The sequence below is a fragment of the Rana temporaria genome, chromosome 1 (assembly GCF_905171775.1).
Source record: "Rana temporaria chromosome 1, aRanTem1.1, whole genome shotgun sequence".
NCBI lineage: Eukaryota > Metazoa > Chordata > Amphibia > Anura > Ranidae > Rana > Rana temporaria.
In genome coordinates this window covers 216,896,876-216,920,386 of record NC_053489.1, presented here as the reverse complement: position 1 = coordinate 216,920,386, position 23,511 = coordinate 216,896,876, and the positions used below count along the sequence as shown (strand labels likewise).

Genomic DNA, 23,511 nt, shown 5'->3' with positions numbered 1-23,511 from the left:
AACAGTACTAGGAACGTGATCCTGAGCAGAAGAGCTGCCGTATATTCAAGTTATATGATCGGTAAGCAGTTAACAACACATCACAGCACACAGTAGCGTGTGTTATGCACACATTGATATGCACTGCGCGATTTCCTTCAGGCAGGACATATATCCCCAAGAGTCAGGCTCCCTTACCAGTAGTGACGAAAAAATAAAAAATTTAACTTGACCCAAATCTATTTCCATGACTATAAAACAATACTACTTTACAGATAACTTGTTCTCACCTGTAATCTTGGACTGGCTGTTCCTATCACCTTAGTCAACAGTAGTAGCATATCTGTACGAGGCAGGAACTCTGGTCCATTCTAAAAAGAAAATACAATTTGGTAGGTAGTATTGCACTTTAGAAAGTTCTGACCAAAGGATGTCAGGCTGCTTGGTGTACAAACTCTACTAACCTCATCAATAAGCTTTGCCTGTGCCTTGGAGCATCTTAGTTGGGAATGAACAGTGATTATCTGTAAGGTCTGCACCAACAGCTCTTCAGTTTCTTCACAGTTATTGCTTGTTTCCAATAATACCATTTTCAACAGTGGGAAGACAAAGGAAAATGCTGGCGCTGATAAAGGAGATGCCCCTGTATTCAAAAATATACACAAATATAACACATGCCTGATGTATAAATTCAGACATTTGTAAAAGCATGGTACATACCACCCATAGAATGAACATGTTTATTTTGGACTTCTGTATTAACATATAGCCCTAAAATGTTGAACTTTATTGTGATCCATAAAAAGTAAAATTCAGGATTGCATTTTTATTAGTCACCAGCCTATAATTATTGAATATATATATATATATATATATATATATATATATATATATATATATATATATATATATATATAAATAATCACATACACACACACGACCGGAGCCCACCAGTGTGTACTCAATGGTTTTCTCTATACACTTGGCAATCCTACACAGATAACACTTCACTACTTTGTATCTCCACTGAATGTTTTGTTTTTGCTTCCCAACCCAAAGACATTTCAATGCCATGTCAAACATCAGAGTAAGCATGGACAAATGAAAGAAAAGTGAAGAGGATTATGTGAAATGCTCTACTCCTGCACATTTGAAGTTCTAGCAATTATAATTCGTTACCTGGGTCTTCCTTGCGTTTGGGCACAGTGTACGCGTGTAAGAGGTTTACGGCTCTCTTCACAGCTACTGGCAGGTCTTCCTGACACCAGGCAGCATCCAAGTTACATTCTGGCTTCAACAAGCGAAGAGTTATGTAAGCAGCCAATTTTCCTATGGAATAAAAACAGATATTACTGCCAATTCTCTGAGAGATGCAAAGAATGCAAGGCTTTAACAAAACATCTTTTTTTACAACTGCTCTGAGTCATAATAGAAAATAAGGATGTTTACCAAATGATTTCAAATGAACTGGCATGACACAAGCAGAAAACTGCACAAATGGACCGTGGATCCGAGCAGCAGCTAATGGAGACTTCAACAATGGTATAAAGCAGCTGGTCAAAACAGGAATGTGCTGAGAAAGACCAGGAGGGCTCTGATGAATTATACAGTCCAGAAGTCGAATATTGTTTTCCAACTCGGTATCCAACTAAAAGAAGAAAAATTAGACTAAGTATATAAAAATAGAAGCACAACCAGAAAATTACGACTTCAAAAAAGCACAAAATAAAATATATAAGGGGGGAAATCTGCATTAAAATGAACCGGTTGCTTTGCTCTACAAGGGCAAACGCACAGATTCACATTAAGCGAATATGCAAAGCTTTGCAATATTCACCCTACAATGGCTCCAAACTCCCTTTAACCACCAGCAGTGACGCACACATATGAGTGACGAGGAGACGTGGGTTCTCTCAAAGGGCAGGATCTGTGCAATGGCAAAGCCACAGCCATTGGCTCAATGTCACCTATTAAGAGAGCAAACCTGTGCCTGGGATTGAACTGCTTTACATACAGTGAGGGGCACAGACGAATTTATCATATTGTTGTGAAAACCCCACACAATTTGAGGCAATTTCAACCCGTTTTTAATTGCACAACTTTCCATATAGGGCAAGGCAACCAACCATCAAAAGTTTTCAGGTTTAGAAAAACTGTTGATGGTAGACTGCATTGATCTGTTCTATAATTTAGCAACAGAAAGAGGTCTGCATTTATCCAGCATTACAACATACTTTAGATGTTAGATGTTTTCTGAACTTTAATCCATCTGACTTACTTCAGAATAAATGGCTTTAGATAGGCTGTATAGAACCAGCATATGGCAAAAGGCTCAAGATCGGTCACATTGTCAACATATACACATGTAAATACTATAAACACAACATTCCAGTGGAGGGAGAAGATTGTGGTGTAATCCTTTCCTTCCCATATACTTCATGCAATCTGCTTACCTGCAGCAGATTCTTTCGTATCTGACTCTCCTTTTCCATCTGTGCCTGCAGCATTTCCTTCTGTTTACTTGTTAACTGAACCTCTTCTTTTATCCCTTTCTTCTTCTTAATCTCCTACAAAAAAGGATCATTGAAATCTATTGAAATGTTTCCTCAATTCAATCAGTGTACCAAGTAAACAAAGACAGAAACTTAACAAAAGCAATATTGGACAGCTGGAGATTCCTGAACCCTTAAAGTGGTTGTAAACCTCAGACATTAAATATGTAGTGTGCACTTGTCTCAATTAAGAGCACTATGTGTAATTTCTGTCTGCTGTTTCATTCCTCTGCTACCAGCATGAATCACTTCTGACAAGTTTACATGACACCAAGAGGAAATTGGTGACAAAGCAGGGGTCTCCAGCCTCAGCTCTGTTCCTGTGTGAAGGGGGGTCCCCTCCCTCCAATCAACTCTCAGAGCTCTCCTCACTGAGCTCAGAGTGTAAATTCAGCTCTCCACCCCCTATTTTCTGACAGCTCAGTAAAGCTGTATAGAGGAGAGAAGACTGCAGATAAACAGGTAAAACTTACATAGCAGGATTCATTTCATTTTTGTGCATCACCTGAGGCCATTCACCTCACTTGGTATATGCAAGGGTTTACAACCACTTTAACTGCTTGTCGACCAGCCGCCGTCGCTATAAGGCGGCAGGTTGGCTCTCCTGCGCATATCGCCATAGCTGTACATTGGCTTGCACAGTTGCGAGCGTACACTGCCGCATGCTGCGGGAGCTTGCGGGTTTGATGTCCGCCGGCAACCCGCGATCGCCTAGTACAGAAGCAGAACTGGGATCTGCATTTGTAAACAAGGCTCATCCCTGTTCTGACAGGGGACATGAGATCTACTGTTCCCAGTCATCGGAAACAGTGATCTCTGTCATGTTCCTGGCAGCTCATCCCCCTTACAGTTAGAATACACCTAGGGAACACGGTTAACCCCTTGATCGCTCACCCCTTCCCTGCCAGTGTAATTTTTACATTAATCAGTGCATTTGTATAGCACTGATCAATGTAATAATGTCACTGGCCCCCAAACAGTGTCATTTGGGGTCAGATTTGTCCACCACAATGTCGCAATCTTGCTAAAAATCGCAGATTGCCGCAATTACTAGTAAAAACAATAAAAATAAAAACAAAAAGTCCCTCAATCTATCCCATAGTTTGTAGACGCAATGACTTTTGCCCAAAACAAAATACGCATTTTGGGATTTTTTTTTACCAAAAATATGTAGAAGAATATATATCGGCCTAAACTGATGACATTTTTTTTTTATATTTTTTTAACCCATTTAATATGCTTGATGTGTTTTTCATGCTTCAGTGATGCTTTTTTTTTTTTTTGCCTTAATGAAGCTTGGCAAATGCTGTGTGTTGATTTTTTTTTTGTTTTAAAAGTGCCCAGTAAAACCCTGGCTCAGTAGTTCCCCCCACTCAGCAGATCCCCAGCTTATTAGTATCCCTGTTCAGCAGATGCTGCAGCTTATTAGTACACACATTCAGCAGATTCCCTACTCCGTAAAACCCATGCTTTGCTGATCCCCCACTTAGTAGTAACCATCAGCTGGTCCTCCTCTCTCTGGTCCCATGTTGCACACCATGTGTGTTGTCTGCTAGTTTCTTTGCTCCAGTCCAGACCCCAATCATTTTCCTGCTGCTCCATGCTGCACACAAAATGTGACGTCTAGACAAAACACTTCCAGAATGCATAAACATGAACCGGAAGCGACTGCCGGCGAAGTCTTTCCAGTTCGCTTGTTGATTTCCCGGTGCATCATAGGATATCCGATACCTGCAATACCTCCTAAACAAAGTGAAGCCCACGCTTAATAAAAGCCCCTCAAAAGCTTCAGGAGCTGTAAGCAAGCATTGTTACAGACTTCTACGGAGGCTTTGGAGATGCCTTGAAGCACCAAGAAAGCAACATGAGGTATATAAAAAAAATATCGCATCGGCCTAAACCGAGGAGAAAAAAAAAAGATTTTTTATATATTTTTGGGGGATATTTATTACAGCAAAAAGTAAAAAATATTGCATTTTTTTCAAAATGGTCGCTCTATTTTTGTTTATAGCGCAAAAAATAAAAACTGCAGAGGTGATCAAATACCACCAAAAGAAAGCTCTATTTGTGGGAAAAAAAGGACGCCAATTTTGTTTGGGAGCCACGTCGCACGACTGCGCAATTGTCAGTTAAAGCGACGCAGTGCCGAATCGCAAAAAGGGGCCTGGTTCTTTACCTGCATTTTGGTCCGGGTCTTAAGTGGTTAAAATAGTGTGTCCAATGCCACATTTTGAAGCATGTGGAAACAAGTCCTAAGGGTAATTTTGTGGAAGTGGCTTTCCAAAATTGTTTTGTGATAACATTTTAAACTAGTTTTTAACAAGGTAAGGGATTAATCAATTGTGCTCTGACTGAAAGACTTCAGTGTTCACATAAGCATCTTCTACATTCTGACGTTTTTTTCAGACACTGGTATGAACTGTTCAGGTGTCCATTAGTTCTGTCAGAGATTTCATGAAGGGCATTGTTCAACCTTATGCAGTGGGACTGCGTTGGGTGGCTATTCCACAGCAGTTCCACTGCACTGACAAGGCAAAATGCCTTCTCTTCTATGGGCACATTTCACACCACTGTGTAGCGATGATGTGCGGGCACGGTACACTCAAAAACGTACTGTATGCAGTACGAGATGTCTGTGTGAAAAAAGCTTAGCGCATCATCACTGCACTCATCTAAGCCCCCATGGTTAGCAATGCCATGGCTGGTGTGATTGAGCCCCAATAGCTTTGCTTTATTTAAAGAAAGAAAATATCAATTCAAAGTAGCACTGCATGTATTCAATTTACAAAGTCAAAGTACGTACAGTTCAGAGTACACAAGGAAAAACTTGCAATACAGTAAACTTAAAGCGGAGGTTCACCCATACCTTACACATTTTCCCCTTCGCTTTATGCTCGTTTTGTCTAGGGGAATCGGCTATTTGTTTTAAAATATGATCCGTACTTACCCGTTTACGAGATGCATCTTCTCCGCCACTTCCGGGTATGGGCTGCGGGAATGGGCATTCCTTCTTGATTGACAGTCTTCCGAGAGGCTTCCGACGGTCGCATCCATCGCGTCACGATTTTCCGAAAGAAGCCGAACGTCGGTGCGCAGGCGCAGTATAGAGCCGCACCGACGTTCGGCTTCTTTCGGCTACGAGTGACGCGATGGATGCGACCGTCGGAAGCCTCTCGGAAGACTGTCAATCAAGAAGGAACGCCCGCTCCTGAAGACCCATACCCGGAAGCGACGGAAGAAGATGCATCTCGAAAACGGGTAAGTACGGATCATATTTTAAAACAAATAGCCAATTCCCCTAGACAAAACGAGCAGGAAGCTAAGGGAAAAAAAAAAAAAAAGGAATTGGTTGAACTCCCGCTTTAAGAGCCTGCATGAGATTTACATAATTTCCCAATGATGTGCAAAGAGAGAGAAGCCAACACACGCACATTCCTTGTGAAGAAGACTAAGCAAATAATAAAAAAAAAAAACCTCTTTGAGCTCCAATTCGATGATCTGCTCCTTGAAAGAATATGCCTTATTCTCCCTCTTCATATTGGCTTTTTTTAAACTATCTTGATGGGCACTGGAAAGGAAAAACAGTTACTATAAAATCGTAAGAATTTGTATATGCAATGTGTTTTTACGTGTTACTTCTATCCAGCACTGAAATCAACAAAACATACTGGCGATTATGTTCATTATTATATGGTATGCAAACCTTAACAATTCAAGCCAAACTTTATTTTAGATTGATTTAGCTTAGCTATCTTACTACACCCAGAGGGCTGTTGGGGATGCCAAATATCTTAGTAATCTACATGGCAGATTTATTGTTGGCTTTGACCTTTCAGGCTCTGCTGCTGTAACTTGCAGAAGCAGCATTTGCAAACATGCAACATTTACCCGTTGATCCTGCCAGAAATCCAGTAATCTACAACTAGCTGTGGTCTCTACCTTTACTGCACTAAATGCATAAACAGTGCCATTAGTGCTGCCAAGTTCATCTCTGTGAACTACGGAAAACCCCCTTATATTATGGAGATAGAAGTAGGGAGGAGTGCTGTAGTCCTAATCTGTCCTAGGGTGACAATGCTACTCCTCCACAGATACAGAACAGGGAATTAGCTTTGTCACCATAGGAAAGGAACTGTGTTTCTGGCAGGATCACCAGGTGAAATTAAAAGAAAAATAGCCCGAGAAAATAAAACTGAAGTAGCCACCACATATAAGAAATGGCAAGCTGCAATATATTACATTCCTAGTTTAGTTTAGATGCGCGTTAAATAAAATGCAATACAAGTCTATTACTAGACGACTATAAATATCAATACTACTACAATACTTTTTCACCTTTAACAAAATCTATTTATGTCCCAGGGGTATTTACCTTTGCAAGATAGATTTGTCATACAGCTCCCCCTCAGGAGTTTGCATAATGGCATATTCTTCTCTGGTGACTTGAAACAAAGCTGGATTCTGCAGAGATTCAGTTATAATTCCAACTAATTGAGGAAGAACCTTGTGTGAAGATATTCGAGCCAAAGTACCAGCTGCATTCAGGACTGCCTAAAATAAACATAATATCATTTATAAATATCTTCTTACATGGCGTGGGTATCGCATAAGCATTTTACCTGTTCACTTTACAAAAAAATGCTATTAGACTAAGACTTTCACTTTTCTTCCTCCTGCCCCCTTCCTCTGCCATATTTTGAATATATATATATAATTTATTTTTTGGGGTGCGGGTCCATATTCACAACACGGCTCGCACAGTGGGGAGCAGGCCATGAAGTTCCAAAGAGTCTCACCTGGCTTCCCACAGTCAACATGCCTGTGGCCCCCAAGACTGGTGAAGAACCAGACTGGTTGAGGAGAGCGCTAGATCCCTGGACAGGTGTCAGTTTATTAAAAGTCAGCCATTTCCCTTACATTTCCCTTCATGCCTCTGCCTTTGGGTATCATGCCGGTAACTGTCAGCGGCTTGCAATGCCTCATGGGACTCAGTTCCACAACAGCTGGAGGGCTACAGGTTGAGCACCCTTGGTCTAGACATTTTGCATATCTCATCTAGCAATACTTTCAGTGATTTCTACAAAAAGCGATGGACACATTTGGGGACATTTACTACACCCGAGTGTGCAAAATGTGTTTGAGCTCTGCAAAAAAAAAAAAAAAAAAAACAGTTTCCAGGTTTTATTGTCAAAGCTTAATTGAACAAGCTGAAGCTAGACACTGGCTACCAGGCACAGTTGCACAAGATTCTGAGGGCTCAGGTTTTAGTAAATCTCCCCCATTGTTTTTTTTATATATACTAGCTCTGTGCACCATGAACAGAAACAGCTTAGATCTTGGTGATAGCATTTATGGATGCATTTTCTGGATTCAAAGGTCCACTTACTTGATCGTTCGATGAATTAGAAGTGATTACTGGTAAAAAATCATCAAAGTGCTTGTTAATAAACTCAGCAGGGTCGATCTTCATTTTGTGCAAAAGGTCTACCCAAAGGTCTGGATATGTAGATGCTGTTACAGAGAGAAAAAAATTTACTGAGAAAAGCAGAATTTTCATGCTTATACTTTCCCACAGATGCTCTACACAACTTACCAACTAAAGAATGGTTTGCTAATACTAGAAGCTCCTGGGCAAGCTTTTCTGCTTCCACCGAGTCCGTTTCTATCCCTGGAACACAAGTGAGGACACAGATTGCCTCTTGTACGATTCTTGGAGATATATGGGGCTTTCCTTGCTCTGTCAATTCTTCGGATTCAGTTAGTGCGCTATCCATTAATAGCAACTGTATGAAAACAAACATCAGGCCAAGAGTCAAATGACACCGTCTGATATTATAAAAAAGATTATCCCTTTTTTACTACACCTACCTTGTTTGAATTTAGCACAGTTCTAAGTTCTGTCAAAAGGCCATACAACAGCTTAGTGCCACCAAGAGATGCCAGCAGCTTTCTGATGGTTTGTTGACACTGCCTACGTACTTTCCATGAGCGAGTGAGCAGAACAGTAATCAAAGAGTGATAATATGGCCTGAAAGAAAAAACACAGGGCCAATAAATCTTTCTGATACTTTATACTATGAGACACAACCCTGACAAACATTAGAGACTTACTGAGCCCGGTTGTCTGGAAGCCTATGGATGTGGTCAAGTAAGAGTCTCTCACATAGTTGTAACAAGGTTGAAAGGGCTAAATAAAAAAAAACGAAAAAACACAGTTTAGAAAAATAAAATTACATGGGTAAAAATTGTGAACAAATATAATATCAAATTATGTTAACATTTAGAATCACAGGAGAAATATATGCAAACTAAACAAATCTTTAAAGAGGATTATACACACACAACAAGTTATAGAAGTAAATACAATTAAGGCTTGCCTTTAAATCATCAGAAAATGTTCTGATGGTGCTTCTTGGATGTTAGACTTTTACACAGTCTGGTCACATAGAGGCCCAACACATGTGGTATCGCCATACTCCGGAGGAATAGCAGAATATATTTTGGGATGTCATTTTTGCTATGTACATGCTATGTGTTGGAAATATCTTATAAAATGGACAACTTTATGTTAAAAAAAAAAAAATGCGTTTTCATTTTTTTTCCACATTTTCCAAAAACTTTCCAAAATGGGGTCACTTTGTGGGGGTTTCCATTGTCCTGGTGCTCCAGGGCCTTCAAAAGTGTAACAGGTGGTTGAGAGATTAGATGTGTAATTTATGCTCCTAGAACGCCCAAAGTTGCTACTTTAATGTTGGGCCTTTGTATGTGGCCAGACTGTAAAAGTCTCACACATGTGGCATCGCCATACTCAGGAGTAGCAGCAGAATATATTTTGGGGTGTCATTTGTGGAATGTACATGCCATGTGAGAGAAATAACCTGTTATAATGACAATTTGGTGTAAAAAAATAAAAATAAAAAATAAATGAAAAAATATTGATTTTGCAAAGAATTGTGGGGAAAAAAATGACAACTTAAAGAAACCAACTATGCCTCTTACTAACTACCTTGGAATGTCTACTTTCCAAAAAGGGGTTATTTGGGGGGTATTTGTACTTTACTAGCTTGTTGGGGTCTCAAGAAATGAGATAGGCTGTCCGTACATCAGGTGTGATCAAATTGATTCAGTGATTGGCACCATAGCTTGTAGACCCTATAACTTTCACACAGACTAAATAATATCCACTAATTTGGGTTATTTTTACCAAAGATATGTAGCCGTATACATTTTTGCCCAAATTTATGAAGAAAAATTACTTATTTGCAAAATTTTATAATAAAAATGAAGAAATAGTTTTTATATTTTTTACAAAATTTTCGGTCTTTTTTCATTTATAGCAAGAAAAATAAAAAACCCAGAGGTGATCAAATACCACCGAAAGAAAGCTCTATTTGTCTGAAAAAAAAGACGAAAATTTCATATGGGTAGTGTTGCATGACTGAGTAATTGTCATTTAAAATGTGAGCACTGAAAGCTGAAAATTCGTCTGGTTAGGAAGGGGGTTTAAGTGCCTAGTGGTTAATATTATCCACCAAAAAGATTATTGTTTTTTAGAAATGTCATTAAAGTTATGTAAATGACTGTTTTGATGCAAATGGCACAGTGAAATTATCCTTTATATGTGAACAGTCAGCATGTTAAATGTGTTAAGCTGCTTCAACTGTGCAATGCCAGGTACCCCAAGTCCATGGAATAGTACATATTGAAGGTCCTGAGAGCCCATGAACTCGGTGGAGCTGTGGCACAACAATGTATAAGCTACATTGGCTTCACAGCCAAAAAGTTAAAATATATGTAAAGGCAAGAATTTGCTTGCTCATGCCAAAAACTGTCTAAGGCCTCATTTCACACGAGGTGGACTCCGCCGCTGCGGAGTCCGCCAGCTCAGCGGGAGATCTGTCCGCTGAACCGGCGGATGAGAAGTCCCTCTCTGCTCACTGAGTGGGGAGGGGCTTGTGCAGCGCCGCTGTCTCCTATTGAGAGATCTGATAGAAACGGACATCATGTCCGTTTTCATCAGATCTCACCAGATCAGAAATGGACGGATAGGGACGTAGCGCCATACGTCAGATTTTGGCAAATCGGATGTCAGCGGACATGTCTCTGCTGACATCCGACGCTCCATAGGACCATGTGAAAGGGGCCCAAGATACAATTATGTTCACGTTGGAGAGATTTTCTCTCATTTGCTGTTGTGTCTGCAGGACAAGAAATGACGAAATATCTATGAAAGCAGCAGCAGCCGCCAAAAGCATGGCAAAAATAACTTAATGGCAGCATATGTTCAAATATGAAGGCACAATTCAAGTTCACTTACATTCTTCACTTGTTGAGGAAAGAAATTTGTCAGAGGTGAAAATCTGCTTCTTCTCATCTGACAGCAGTTGCCAAAAGTTGTTTAGCTTGCCTTCTGTAAAAAAAATAATAATAAAGTCAGCCTGTAAATTAAGAGAGACATAAGAAACAAAATAAAAGTCCAAGAACTGAGCAATCACGACTGATGATCAGTTTTCGGTTGGCTCTGACAGGAAAATGGTGACAGTCAGTCACCGCTCTCTGCTCTGCCCCTCCAGTGTTGACTGGTGCACTGGGCTGGGGGGGGGGGGGGGCTGATCACGGCTCTCAGACTTGCAAGGTTTAGGCATTTGGGAGGATCCCGACAATATCCTTCCAGAGCCTGAGACAGTTCTGTGATCTCAGTCAACAGTGGGCTTTAGCCTGCAGTTGGCTTATTCTGGGTCAAAGTAATGCAAATGTAAGTGCACCCCCTGTAATCCAGAAGAAAAGTATGACCAAAAAAAGTTTTGCCCATACTTATTTTAGTGAACACTTTATCACCGACTACTTTCTAAACACAGACACTTCAAGCAGTAGTACAGAGCTTTAGGCATGATATATGTGGAATCTTACCAATTTGTGTTTCAATGATAGACAATCTGCACACAAGGACAGCAGCGGCAAGAGCTTCTGTTAAAAACGATATCTGCGCAGATTGTGATGCAGCCTTCTCCACAGTCTGGATCAAAAGAGGCAAGAGCCCTAGAGCTTGGCCCAATGTATCACCTGAGGTATACAGAACAAATATTTTTAAAATGTGCTTTTAAAGTAATTTTCAAAAAAAAATTAAAATTCTGCTAGCAGCTATAAAGCACAGGCACCTTATGGTACATACCTGTGGCGTGGCATCTCCAACCCCCACCACAGCGAAATGCAGCACCTGATTGAGCAAAGCTCAAGAACGTTCTAGTGATGATGGAGCTACATCGCAAATTTCTACTTTCCTACAGTGATGAGTTAACAGGAATGTAGAGGAGAGGCAGTGGAGTTGGAATAGCCCCAGAATTTGGGTGTGAAAAGGGAAATTAAAAGCTGCTTTAGGTATGTGCAGTCACTTTAAAGTACAACTACACAGGAAAAATAGAATGTGGTTGCCATGGATCATTCTGAAATTGCTAGTTGCCTGCCTGTGTCTGGCTTCACAGACATGGGACAAGCACAATGCAAATAAAAGTCTGAAATGTAGATCTTTGTACTCTTGTTTCAAATCAGTGACCCAGAAAATGTAAAAGCATTAACGCGATAGCCAGGATCCTTTATATTTCTGTGATGACCGATGTATTTTTACGGGTGAAATTGGACACATTATCTAGTTTATGGTCATGACAAGGCCTCGACACCAATGAAAAGTCAGTAAGAAAAATACAGTTAAAAAAATAAAAAATAAACTCACCTCTAAATGACACCAACATACACTGAAAATATGAATGCCTAACACCTGAGGTGCTGGTCTTCAGAGAAACAGCTTTCTGAAACCATTCTATTAGCTTCTTGGGGACCTCTGTAGTGAACTTTTGACACCATTGAGTAAGCACAGCCACAGCATGAACAAGAGTTCCTTCATGAACTAAATAAAGAAGGAATGCAAGTATATCAATACAATCCATAGTACACCATGTGAAAGCACTATGAATACATGGAACATTTAGAAACAAATCTTAAAGAGCAATGTAAAGTGGTTTACTATATATATATATATATATATATATATATATATATATATATATATACACACACACACACATACACACACACACACAATTTTAAAACATTTTAGGCAGTTGAATATGAAATCCGATATTTTAATAATTTTGCTTTTCTTTTCAGCTATAAGTTTGTCTCTGATGAATGTGAAGCCCACTGACTCAATGACTCAGCAGGAAGTTAAAATACATTATAGGTTCACCTTTAAAAGCAGAGTTCCACCCAAAAATGGTCCCTCCCTCCGATGTCAGATTTGACACCTTTCAGGGAGGAGCAGATACATGTCCCAGAAGACCGCAGGGACCAGTCAGGACGCACAGAGCGACTCGCACGTGCACAGTAGGGAACCGAGTTGTGAAGCCGTAAAGTCTTCACTTTGATTCCCTTACTTAAGATGCCGGTGCCTCCATTCGTGATCCAAGGGATGTTCGGGTGAGGACATCGCTGGTGCCCTGAACAGCCAAGTATTCTTATTTTCTAAGTCAGCAGCTGCAGTATTTGTAGCTGCCGACTTTAAATGTTTATTTATTTTTTCGGCTGAACTCCGCTTTAAGGAATTAAGTTCTGTCATGATTTTGAAGAACGCCCCTGTAAACTTTATGACTAAAACTTTGTTAACTTGGTACAGGTCACAAGCCCTTAGTTTTTTTACCTACAATTGCTGGGCACATATTAGCTGCCCCTCTCTCTGTTTCTTGGCAGAAAGCAGAGTTTACATGCAGGGCAAAAGTGAATGTTTCTTGAAAGGCCACTCCCCCCAAGCCATTTATATTCACCTTGTAAACCACAACAAAAAAATATTATGCACTATTAGTCAGTGGGAAAAGTGTCCTCTTGCAGACCGCTAAAAGAATCGGTGTCAGTATTAACTGCTCATTGCCCATGTAACCATAGTAACCTTTAAAGAAATCCTGATTAAGAAAAGATGCACTATCATGTGGCCATTAATAAATGACAGTTATCATTAGCATGGAGTCAATGTGTCTGGCTTTTGGCATCTTCACTGAAGCTATGATTGCTAAAAAAACTAATTAGCCACAAGTGTCCATGGCAATAGCTCAACATCCTGACAAATAAAGACAGGCTGTATTGGGATGTAGACTTAAGCTGGGTATACACGTATCATTCTGAACCGGTCAAATTTTGATCCATGTGTAGCCCTCTTTGTTCAACAGAAGCCAACTGTTAACCAGCTTCTGTCAAATGGTCCTGCTGGAAAACCAGCATTTGATCAGCCGCTGCAGTGGAGAGATTCCTGTATTAATATTGCTTGTGTGCAGGGCTTTTTTTCCCACAGAGAATAGGTGCAGGCACTGCGACCTTCACCCTTCGTTTCTTCTCCCTACCAGCCCCTGAGCACCATTCCTTGGTTCCACCTCCTACCGGCCTCCCTGTACCGCTCATTTTAGAGAATACAGAACAAAGTATCATTTTTGCTACCAAGTGATTTTCACTGAATTTGTTTATAACAAAGACAGACAGTAAAATAGATCCCCTGCAATGAGCAACAATAGACCCTACCCCAGCAACAGGAGACCCCCCCCAGCAATGATAGACCTCACCCCAGCAAAAATTGAGCCCCCACACAAAAAAATATCACCCCAGCAACAACAGATGTCCCAGCAGACTGCATCAATAGACCCTCCAGGAGGCAGAAACAATAGACCTCTCCCTCAACAGTAGATTCCTCCCAGCAACAATTGCTCCCTCCTAGAAACATTGGACCCCCCACTAGTAACAATAGATCTACCCAGCAACAAGAGACCTCCACACAAAAATAGAAACATAGGACCTCCCCACCAACGAAAATAGATCCCCCAGCAGCAAGCATCAATAGACCCTCCAGCACACCTTGCCATTACATACATTCATTGCTGGAGGTGCCGGAACTGCGTTCCCCCACGTTCCTGCTGAAAAAAAAAGCCCTGCTTGCATGTATGTGGGATTCTGAGGTTTTTATCCCCATTAAGCCCACTGGTTAAAAAGGAAGAAAAAAAAAACATAAAAAACACTCTCCATACAGTCAGGCTGAGATTATTGTACTCCATTTCTAGCCACAATGTTTTTATAAACATGTTTGATGCAATAAATATTTATAAATACTTTTCCATTTTAGTCTGAAGCTCACTGGTATGAACTGCCACTTCCAATAGTCCTTTAACAAGAAGGGTATTCCTTTCTCTGATACAACAATAGAAATGATGTTTACATATTAAACAATGAGTGTTCTTACCTTCCTGCTGAAGAAATGGGATAAACAACTCAGACACAGTCCTGCTCAATTCTTGGCTTGAGGGTCCAGAAATTCCATGGTGACTTAAACTGCCAATCCCTTAAAACAGAGTGGAGAAAACAATTCAATACACTTCTGTTTATAGACTTGAAAGTCAACATAAATTTACAAAGCAATCCTAGCCAGTAGCCCTACTGGCTAGATTTAAAGTGATACTAAAAGTTCATTTATTTTTTAAACAAACATGTCATACTTGCGTCCACTGTGAAGTTTGTTTTGCACAGTAGGCCCCGAACGCCGGTTTCTGGGGTTCCCCGGCGCCTCCTTCCCGCATCATATAACCCCCTAGGGGAAGCCCTCTACTGGGGGGGGGGGGTTACCTTGCGGGCGTGCTCCCGAGTCCATTATTTGGCGTCCATAGCCACAGAATGCAGGACTCGGACCCACATCATTGGATTTGATTGACAGCAGCGGAAGCCAATGGCTGCGCTGTTATCAATCTATCCAATCAAGAGCCGAGAACCCCGGGCAGAGAGACAACGAGTCCTCTCCGTGGGACATTCCAGGGCTCGGGTAAGTAAAACTGGGGGGCGGGGGGCCTGTGACTGACAGAAGTTTTTTCACCTTAATGCAAAAGATGCATTAAGGTGAAAAAACAGGAGGGTTTACAACCCATTTAAAGCATTTATCATTTTGCAAAATGCCTCTGTAAAAGCTTAACTAAAAAATTACTTTCCGCACAGGAACTAGTAAGTGTTTTGTTTTTTTTGTGTAATGGTTGCTTCAATCAAAGCCTTCTGGCTTGTGACCAAGCGCCTTTAGCTGTATAAAGTCCACAGAGTAGAAAATATAGTACAGTTTGAAATTCAAGTATAACAAGAAGTAGAGCAACTATATTTTTCTTACAGCATACGGTGAGGAGAAAATAATGAGATTCCTTTTCAATCGATGGTTGTGGGTAATCAAGTGAAAACTGTAAGCTCAAAAAAAAGGTATAAATCGCTGCCTTTAGAAGGCTAAACAAAAAGATGGACTCCTTCTACAAGCTGCAACCAGGGCCCATGCCTCAGGCTGCATTCACACTACAACGTGGCGTATTTTACAGCGAATTGCCGCGACAAAACGCGGTAAAATACGCCGCGGTAACATACACAGGAGGTGTGATCAACAATGTCAGCTATGGCCGAACACCGAAAGCCGCCTAAAAAAAAAGGTCCGGAACTTGTTTTGGGCTTCAGGCGTTTCGGCGTTCGGCGCGGAGATGTGAACCATCTCCATAGCCGACAATGTAAACTCACCCCTCCAGCGTTTGACAGTTTATGCCACAGACACCAACAATGGCGCACTATTCCCCCACTAACACCAATAATGGCATACTATCGCTCCCATTGACACGAATGATCGGGCACTATTCCTCCTATTGACACCAAAGATGGGGCACTAATCCTTCCATTGCCACCAATGATAAGGCAATATTTCTCCCCCCAATACCACCCATGGAGCATTGTTTACTCCCACTGATGCCAGGACATTATTTGTTTCTAGTGGCAACAGTGCGGCCCTACTAAAGTTTGAAGGACAGTAAACTGGCCCTTTGTTTAGAAAGTTGGGAGACCCCTGAACTAGGTGATCTGACCAGAAGTTTTCCTCTCCCCCTCCCACCTTGCAGTCATCTGGGACATGTCACGGGTCCAAGAAAACTGTAGAACCAGTCACAATGCGCAGCACCACCTCACAAATGTGCAGTGGGGACCCAGCTGTGAAGCCACACGTAGTCACAGTTGAGTGCCCACAGTTGACAAGTCGGCATCCGGAAAAGAACACAGAGAAGGGATGGCTCGGGTGAGCATATCGCTGGATCTTGGGACAGGCGAGTGTGGGGTTTATTTACTAAAGCTGGAGAGTGCAAAAATCAGACTCACTTCTGCATAGAAACCAATCAGCTTCTAACCCCAGCTTGTTCATTTAAGCTTTGGCAATAAAACCCAGAAGCCAATTGATTCCTATGCAGAAGGGAGTCTGATTTTGCACTCCAGTTTTAGTAAATAAACCGAATGTTTATTAAAAGTCAGCAGCTACAGTTTTTGTAGCCATTGACTTTATACACAAAAATGACTTGAGTTCCTCCAAGTAATTTTGGACTATGTTTGCTTTAAAGCCAAACTTCATGCACAATAAACTCACCAGCTGTTAAACTCTTTTTGCCTCAAAAGCCACATCCCATTGTGTACAATTTGTTCTACATCCTCTGCTTGAGGGGATCATAGTTGTATTAGCTCTTTTTTAATTTGCACCATTAAAATTTCAATTTTAGAGGTGTACCACATTCTTCAACCATTATATTATATACCTATATACACACACAAAGCTGAGGTCACCGGCTCCACCCAATACGTGATACTTCACTGTAACATTGCTACATCAGAGGGACAGTGGCGCAACACGTAAGGGGCGGAGACAGTGAGGTCAATGTGCCATACAGGAAGCAGAGTGGAACTTTCACACAGCCTAGCAAATTCAGCAAGCTGGGTTATCCACCACCCTTAAAGGGACAGTGCGAGTCATATAGTGCAGTTTTCATCCACACCTTAAGGGGACAATGCATATTGGAACAAATTAAGTGCAGCTGCCATTTGTGCCTTAAGGGGACAGTAAAGCTATTACCTGTGGTGCACAGTACCATGTGAGTGTTTTTCGTTAAGGTTTAAAGCGGGAGTTCACCCGAAAAACATTTTTTAACCTTAGATTGATGCTCATTTTGTCTAGGGGAATCGGATAGTTTTTTTAAAATCGAAGCTGTACTTACCGTTTTAGAGAGCGATCTTCTCCGCCGCTTCCAGGAATGGTCTTCGGGACTGGGCGTTCCTATTTGATTGACAGGCTTCCGACGGTCGCATACATTGCGTCACGAGTAGCCGAAAGAAGCCGAACGTCGGTGCTGCTCTATACGGCGCCTGCGCACAGACGTTTGGCTACTTTTGGAAAATCGTGACGCGATAGATGCGACTGTCGGAAGCCTGTCAATCAAATAGGAACACCCAGTCCCGCAACCCATACCCGGAAGCGGCGGAGAAGATCGCTCTCTAAAACGGTAAGTATTGCTTAGATTTTAAAAAAAATTAAAATTAACTTTTCGGGTGAACCTCCACTTTAACAAATATTTATGCAATATGGAAAACATTATGATCAGTAATTTTTTCAGTACCTGTGCAGATTTAATATAAGTGGTATCGAAAGGAGCATCTGGGTTTATAAAATCCTTCTAGGCTATATCATCCCCTTTAAAGGGGATGGCACATCCTGATCTAGTCTTAATAGGTCTAAGCACCAAGTGAGCAGATTATGGAGTGTGAAACATGTAGTAATTATACCACAGAAAAAAGTAAATGAAAGGCACAAGATTGCTATATACCTAAAATTGGGACCGTTTTAATAAACTGGACTTTTTGTGTTTTAGTTTTTCATGGTCACAAATATGTTTATAACTGCAGCACTGTATTGCAAGGGTGGTCATAAAAGAAAAAACAACTTTTACTTAGCTTCCAGCCTCTTATAGATTGGGTTTATACCCCAGTGTGGTAATAGGAGATGTAATCTGTGAGCATAAATTAAAGGAACCAAGCACAATGCAACACAAACAGTTATCTTATATTGGAGACATGAAGGACTGTGAAGTTGTCATTACCTGAGAGAACACTAATTTTCTGTGCAACAGCTGTGAGTTTTCCTTCTGAACCTGAAATACAGAGCTGGTTAATTTTATAGTTTGCTATAAATGCCAAAGAAAAAAGGAAAAACTGTTCTTTCCTCACCTCCCAGGATAGCAAACAAATGTTTCCCCAAGGCCTCCACCGCAGCAGGGTCACTACATTGACGTGCCAAGTTCTGCAAAGCAACCACTGCTCCATCCATCAGCTGGGAGTTATTAGACTTCAACTGTCCTAAAAGTATAAAGTATAAGTATAAAAATCTAATCCTAGAGTTAAAATTACATCAGCCACATTTACCAGCAATATTGTAATGACAGTATATTTAAGTGTATGAAAACGTAATAGATGCTTCTGTAAAAGAACAATGTCATATACATTTACAAAAAGGACTGCAAAATCCAATAATCATTGAATACATAAAAAGGTACAAAAGAACACAGTCAAGCTTACCAGCCAATCCTTTCCCAAGCTCTAGGGCATACTGGCTCAGGTCTATGGTCACAAATGCAAACAGTGAAGAAACAGCTGAAAAGAAGAAAAGAAAATAAAACATTAATGTGACCCTGTCATGATGATAGATTCCCCAAAAACAATAAAAAAAGTTACTCATTTAACTGCATGGCTGAGAAGCTGTGTCCCCTGAAATCTAATGGGAAACACCTCCTGCAGTGTCAATTTCCTGCAGTGCTCACTAGTGCCTTCTGCAGACCTCAATGTCACTACTAATGCCAATTGTGGAGGTCAGTAGAAGTAACCAGCAAGGGAAGTGGGTGACAGGATTAACACTCCTGAAAGTGTAAGATTTCAGGGGACAAATTCTAAGCAATACAGCAGTGTTCAACAGAGCAGGCAGTGGAAAATGTATACATTTTTTTTATTTTACAAGCATGTCTTTTTGGGGGAAATTTTGCGACATGTTTGCTATAAACCGAGTTTCTAAATGTCCAGACCAGTATACATTACCGGGCATACTTACTTTCAATCACATTTTCAGGGCTACGAAGAAGTGATTTTTGCAGCATAGGCAAAAATTGTTCTTTAAATTCATCATGAGTAACATACTGAAGTAGAGGTGTGCAACTCTCCTGCAATCAAGCATAGTAAAACCATTATATAATTGTTTAATCTCTCGGTCAATTAATCTTAATAAAATATATAGTGAGCTAGAGGACTTACCAATATATATTTAGGAGGTTTCACTTTACTCATGAGAACCATCTTCACATAGAAATCAATAAGTTTACTCTAAAAAAACAAGAAAATTTACTAAGAGTAGAACATGGATACTGTGGTTGCATACCATCTGTATCTATTAAAAAACAAAAAAAGCCTTAAAGCTTCTCGCTTCTAAACACCTACCCTGTACTTGTTGAGAATATCCATCTTGTTCTGCTTCACACAGAATTGTACAGCAAGACCGAGAATACCAGCAACATTCTGATTGGGCTCCAGGCTAAATACTGCATCAAGGTATTTTTCCACTAGACCAGCATCCTGGAGGAGAGAGTTATATTTTTACAAAAGGTGTAATCAGAGTAAAAAAATAAAAAGTCACTAAAATCATCACACACACCTCCTTCCACAATGTATTTATCCTCTTTGAAGACCCCTGAACAGCATGTCGATGTGAGCCTCCAATAATCTCCATCAACAGAAATGACTGGCACTCCACCTAAGAACATGGCACAATCATCAATTACCAGTACATTTAAAAAAAAAAAAACGCGCTGTATATACTATTTATATGTTAAAAAAAATGTGATCAATTTTTTCACCTAGTATTAGTTTTATATATACATATAAATAAAAAAATAAATAGTAAAAACAAAATAAAAGAATAGCACGATAAGTAGTTTTACAGTGTAAAGAGAACAATTTCCTGTCTCAGAAAAGCCTATAATAAATGCATATGGCTAAATGATTATTTCAGAAGGGCAAAAAGTTATAACCAAAAAAGCTAAAACACAATAAGTCTGACCTCTATTTGCTTAAAGCAGAACTCCACTTGTCTGCCTCCTCCCCCCTCCGCTGCCACATTTGGCACCTTTTGGGGGGAGGGAGCAAGTACCTGGTTTTGACAGGTACCAGCTCCCACTTCCGGGTGATTTTTGCCTTGGCAAACAACCGAAAGCTTTGCCCCCCCCCCTCCTCCTTCCCCGCCGCTGAGCCATTCACAAAGCCCTGCGTGCTTCGCACATGCGTAGCAAGGTAACGTCTGTAAAGCCGCAAGGCCCTTAGTCGAGATGGTGGCAGCAGCAGCACCCGAGTGCCAATTGAAAAATTGGCTCGGGCGAGGACACCAATGGGTTCGTGGACAGGCAAGTGTCCCAATATTAAAAGTCAGGAGAAAAACAAAAGAGAAAAGCGCCTCTGAGTATACTGCTTTTAATTGTAAAACATAAAAATATCCAGCACTTACATCATAGTATTATGGTGCAGTCGTGGGAGCTGGTGTGCGTCTGTAGCTGACAGTCAGCAAGGCATGAGAACTGGACAGCCGGAGGGAGCCGGGGAGAGACGGCTAAATCCTTGTTGTTGTGCCGCTGCTGGACAGAGAGTTCATCAGCTGATGCGTGACATCAGCTCGGACGGAGGCTGAGGAGGACCACAACGCGTTTCAGAGCATGCGCACGGAAACGACCAGCGCGCTCCTTTTTCAAGTGTGAGTTTCAAGTTTTCACACTTGAAAAAGGAGCGCGCTGGTCGTTTCCGTGCGCATGCTCTGAAACGCGTTGTGGTCCTCCTCAGCCTCCGTCCGAGCTGATGTCACGCATCAGCTGATGAACTCTCTGTCCAGCAGCGGCACAACAACAAGGATTTAGCCGTCTCTCCCCGGCTCCCTCCGGCTGTCCAGTTCTCATGCCTTGCTGACTGTCAGCTACAGACGCACACCAGCTCCCACGACTGCACCATAATACTATGATGTAAGTGCTGGATATTTTTATGTTTTACAATTAAAAGCAGTATACTCAGAGGCGCTTTTCTCTTTTGTTTTTCTCCTGCATATATTGAGCTGGCTTCGCTCCTGGATAGCAGCCCTGATCTACTGCCTTCATCTACAACAGTTCTTCACTGTCATCAACTATAGCCTTTTCGGCACCCTGCTGGGACTGAACCTTTCATGGACTCTTGAACATTTATACCATATATCTCCAATGTGGTTCGTGATTTTAATCTTAATTTAATTGACCATTTAATTCTATTATTATTTTTATTTTTAATTTTTAACCCTTCGTTGATTGTTTTGTGCAAACACCCTGAGCGCTGTACTCTATCCATCAATATTAAAAGTCAGTTGCTACAGTGTTTGTAGCTGCTGACTTTTCTGAAGAAGCCTGGAGCTCCTCTTTAAACTAGTGGTATACTGATTGGAATAAATGTACATGTTCTGTTTTAATTCAGTTCTACCTTCTAATCTTCAGGAAATCTATACATAGATCAGTTCAGGTTTTCTTATATGTTGAACCTGTTGTCTTTTTTTTATCCTAATAAAGCAAACTGTATCTAAGCAAGAGGAGGGTGTGCTTAGCTGAGAAATCCCGTCCAAGTTAAAAGAAAAAAAAAAAATACCCAGGAAGACTCATGGTATGTAGGACATAATTTTGGCATAGGCCAGAGAACAGGAAGAAAACTGAAGAAATGTAAAAACACAGTTTAAAATTATGTACAATCTCAGAGCATCCTATTCTAAAATGCAAATACAGTAAACAGTTTTACATAATGCAGTATCATTCACACATGTAGGACACCCAACATTAGAGATGATTGCAATGCAACAGAATGCACACTGGTACTAACTAATATTTCATTGTTTCTCTTCTCCCTTAGTGTCTCTCCCTTGCGCAGCTAACATTACCCCAGAGGTGACAGACAGGGGCAAACAAGGATGCGGTACAGTCGCCCAATGTGCTCTTTACCATCTGGTGATGTAATTGTTAGAACCACAGCATCTGGCCTGCATTGTGCCTAAGGTTGTAACGCTGCAAAATAAAAAACATGTGGCTTTGTCTAACAGAAAAAAAAAAAGGCAGGCTTGGATGCACCTGCTAGCTTGTGGATATTTTTGTCAATTTTTAGATATTTTGCAACGGCACCCCAAAAGAACCCAGAGGGCACCTCAGGGTGCTGTGTCCTCCTGGCTGAAAAAGGCTTGGTTAATCAAAGCAAATATGTAAATGTGCAGCACCATGCACTTCCACCTTCAATGTTTTGGTCATTTCCAAAAGTGTGTGGGTCACAAGCTCTGGCCATATATCAAAGGCTTTAACCATACTAAGACAAATCCAACAAGTAACCAACAGCAGAAAAAGAATTCTCTCACTTTCTAAAACTTCCCGCACATAAAACTCTTGCCAAGAATGTGTTTACTTAGTCATTTAGTTAAAACAGCAGTGTGGTGCATCTTTCAAACATAAACCAGCTATTTTCCTTTTCTGGTTCGATTGCTAAATGCCGATTGGTAGCAGGGGGTACTGATCACTACAATATAGCATACTATATAGTCACAGAAAGTACGTACCAGTTTGTTCCACGTTTCCCCCTGTTGTTTATCAGGGACAGAAAACACAACCCTAGAAACAACACAAGTCCATGCCAAGGCTAAGGTTGCTGCAGAACCACTGCTTTTGCTGAAAAATAAATGAACAGATGAATAAAAGTTCTCTTGAAACCAAACAGCCTCAAAGCAATGCAGTGTTATGACAGGGCACAATTTACCTGGGTTCTACACTCTTGTTTCCCACCCCAAACGTCTGGAGTGACTGTAGCAGATTTTTAGCTGCTATATCTGGCTGGGATTCCACCAACTGCTGGATGACAGACTGCAGAGCTCGGCGGGATGCTGCATCCCTGTAAAGCACATTCAGATTTAAATAAATTCACCCTTTTAACACAACTAAAAACGTAACAATTTTAGCAAACCCACCTGTATCGATGCAATGTTAGGCAGAATAATCTGCAGAGACCTTTCACAGCAGCTTCTGGCAGATCTGCAAAG

The 23,511-nt window shown here is 40.9% G+C and overlaps 1 protein-coding gene across 1 annotated transcript in view; it reads right to left on the bottom strand.

The window, feature by feature from the left end:
• The window catches only part of GCN1 (GCN1 activator of EIF2AK4), an 89,311-nt gene that overhangs the window by 46,071 nt on the left and 19,729 nt on the right, over positions 1 to 23,511 (bottom strand). The window contains exons 3-27 of the mRNA XM_040350444.1: positions 23,440 to 23,503; positions 23,232 to 23,363; positions 23,035 to 23,143; positions 20,089 to 20,187; positions 19,875 to 20,009; positions 19,692 to 19,760; positions 19,492 to 19,600; positions 18,966 to 19,040; positions 18,618 to 18,746; positions 18,491 to 18,541; positions 14,806 to 14,904; positions 12,262 to 12,435; positions 11,442 to 11,594; positions 10,849 to 10,941; positions 8,643 to 8,718; positions 8,400 to 8,559; positions 8,125 to 8,314; positions 7,918 to 8,042; positions 6,904 to 7,082; positions 6,006 to 6,099; positions 2,433 to 2,546; positions 1,429 to 1,627; positions 1,159 to 1,308; positions 444 to 622; positions 270 to 350 (exon numbers count right to left, since the gene is read on the bottom strand). Coding sequence (XP_040206378.1) covers positions 270 to 350; positions 444 to 622; positions 1,159 to 1,308; positions 1,429 to 1,627; positions 2,433 to 2,546; positions 6,006 to 6,099; positions 6,904 to 7,082; positions 7,918 to 8,042; positions 8,125 to 8,314; positions 8,400 to 8,559; positions 8,643 to 8,718; positions 10,849 to 10,941; positions 11,442 to 11,594; positions 12,262 to 12,435; positions 14,806 to 14,904; positions 18,491 to 18,541; positions 18,618 to 18,746; positions 18,966 to 19,040; positions 19,492 to 19,600; positions 19,692 to 19,760; positions 19,875 to 20,009; positions 20,089 to 20,187; positions 23,035 to 23,143; positions 23,232 to 23,363; positions 23,440 to 23,503 — 3,038 coding nt within the window. The remainder of the gene's footprint in view (positions 1 to 269; positions 351 to 443; positions 623 to 1,158; positions 1,309 to 1,428; positions 1,628 to 2,432; positions 2,547 to 6,005; positions 6,100 to 6,903; positions 7,083 to 7,917; positions 8,043 to 8,124; positions 8,315 to 8,399; positions 8,560 to 8,642; positions 8,719 to 10,848; positions 10,942 to 11,441; positions 11,595 to 12,261; positions 12,436 to 14,805; positions 14,905 to 18,490; positions 18,542 to 18,617; positions 18,747 to 18,965; positions 19,041 to 19,491; positions 19,601 to 19,691; positions 19,761 to 19,874; positions 20,010 to 20,088; positions 20,188 to 23,034; positions 23,144 to 23,231; positions 23,364 to 23,439; positions 23,504 to 23,511) is intronic.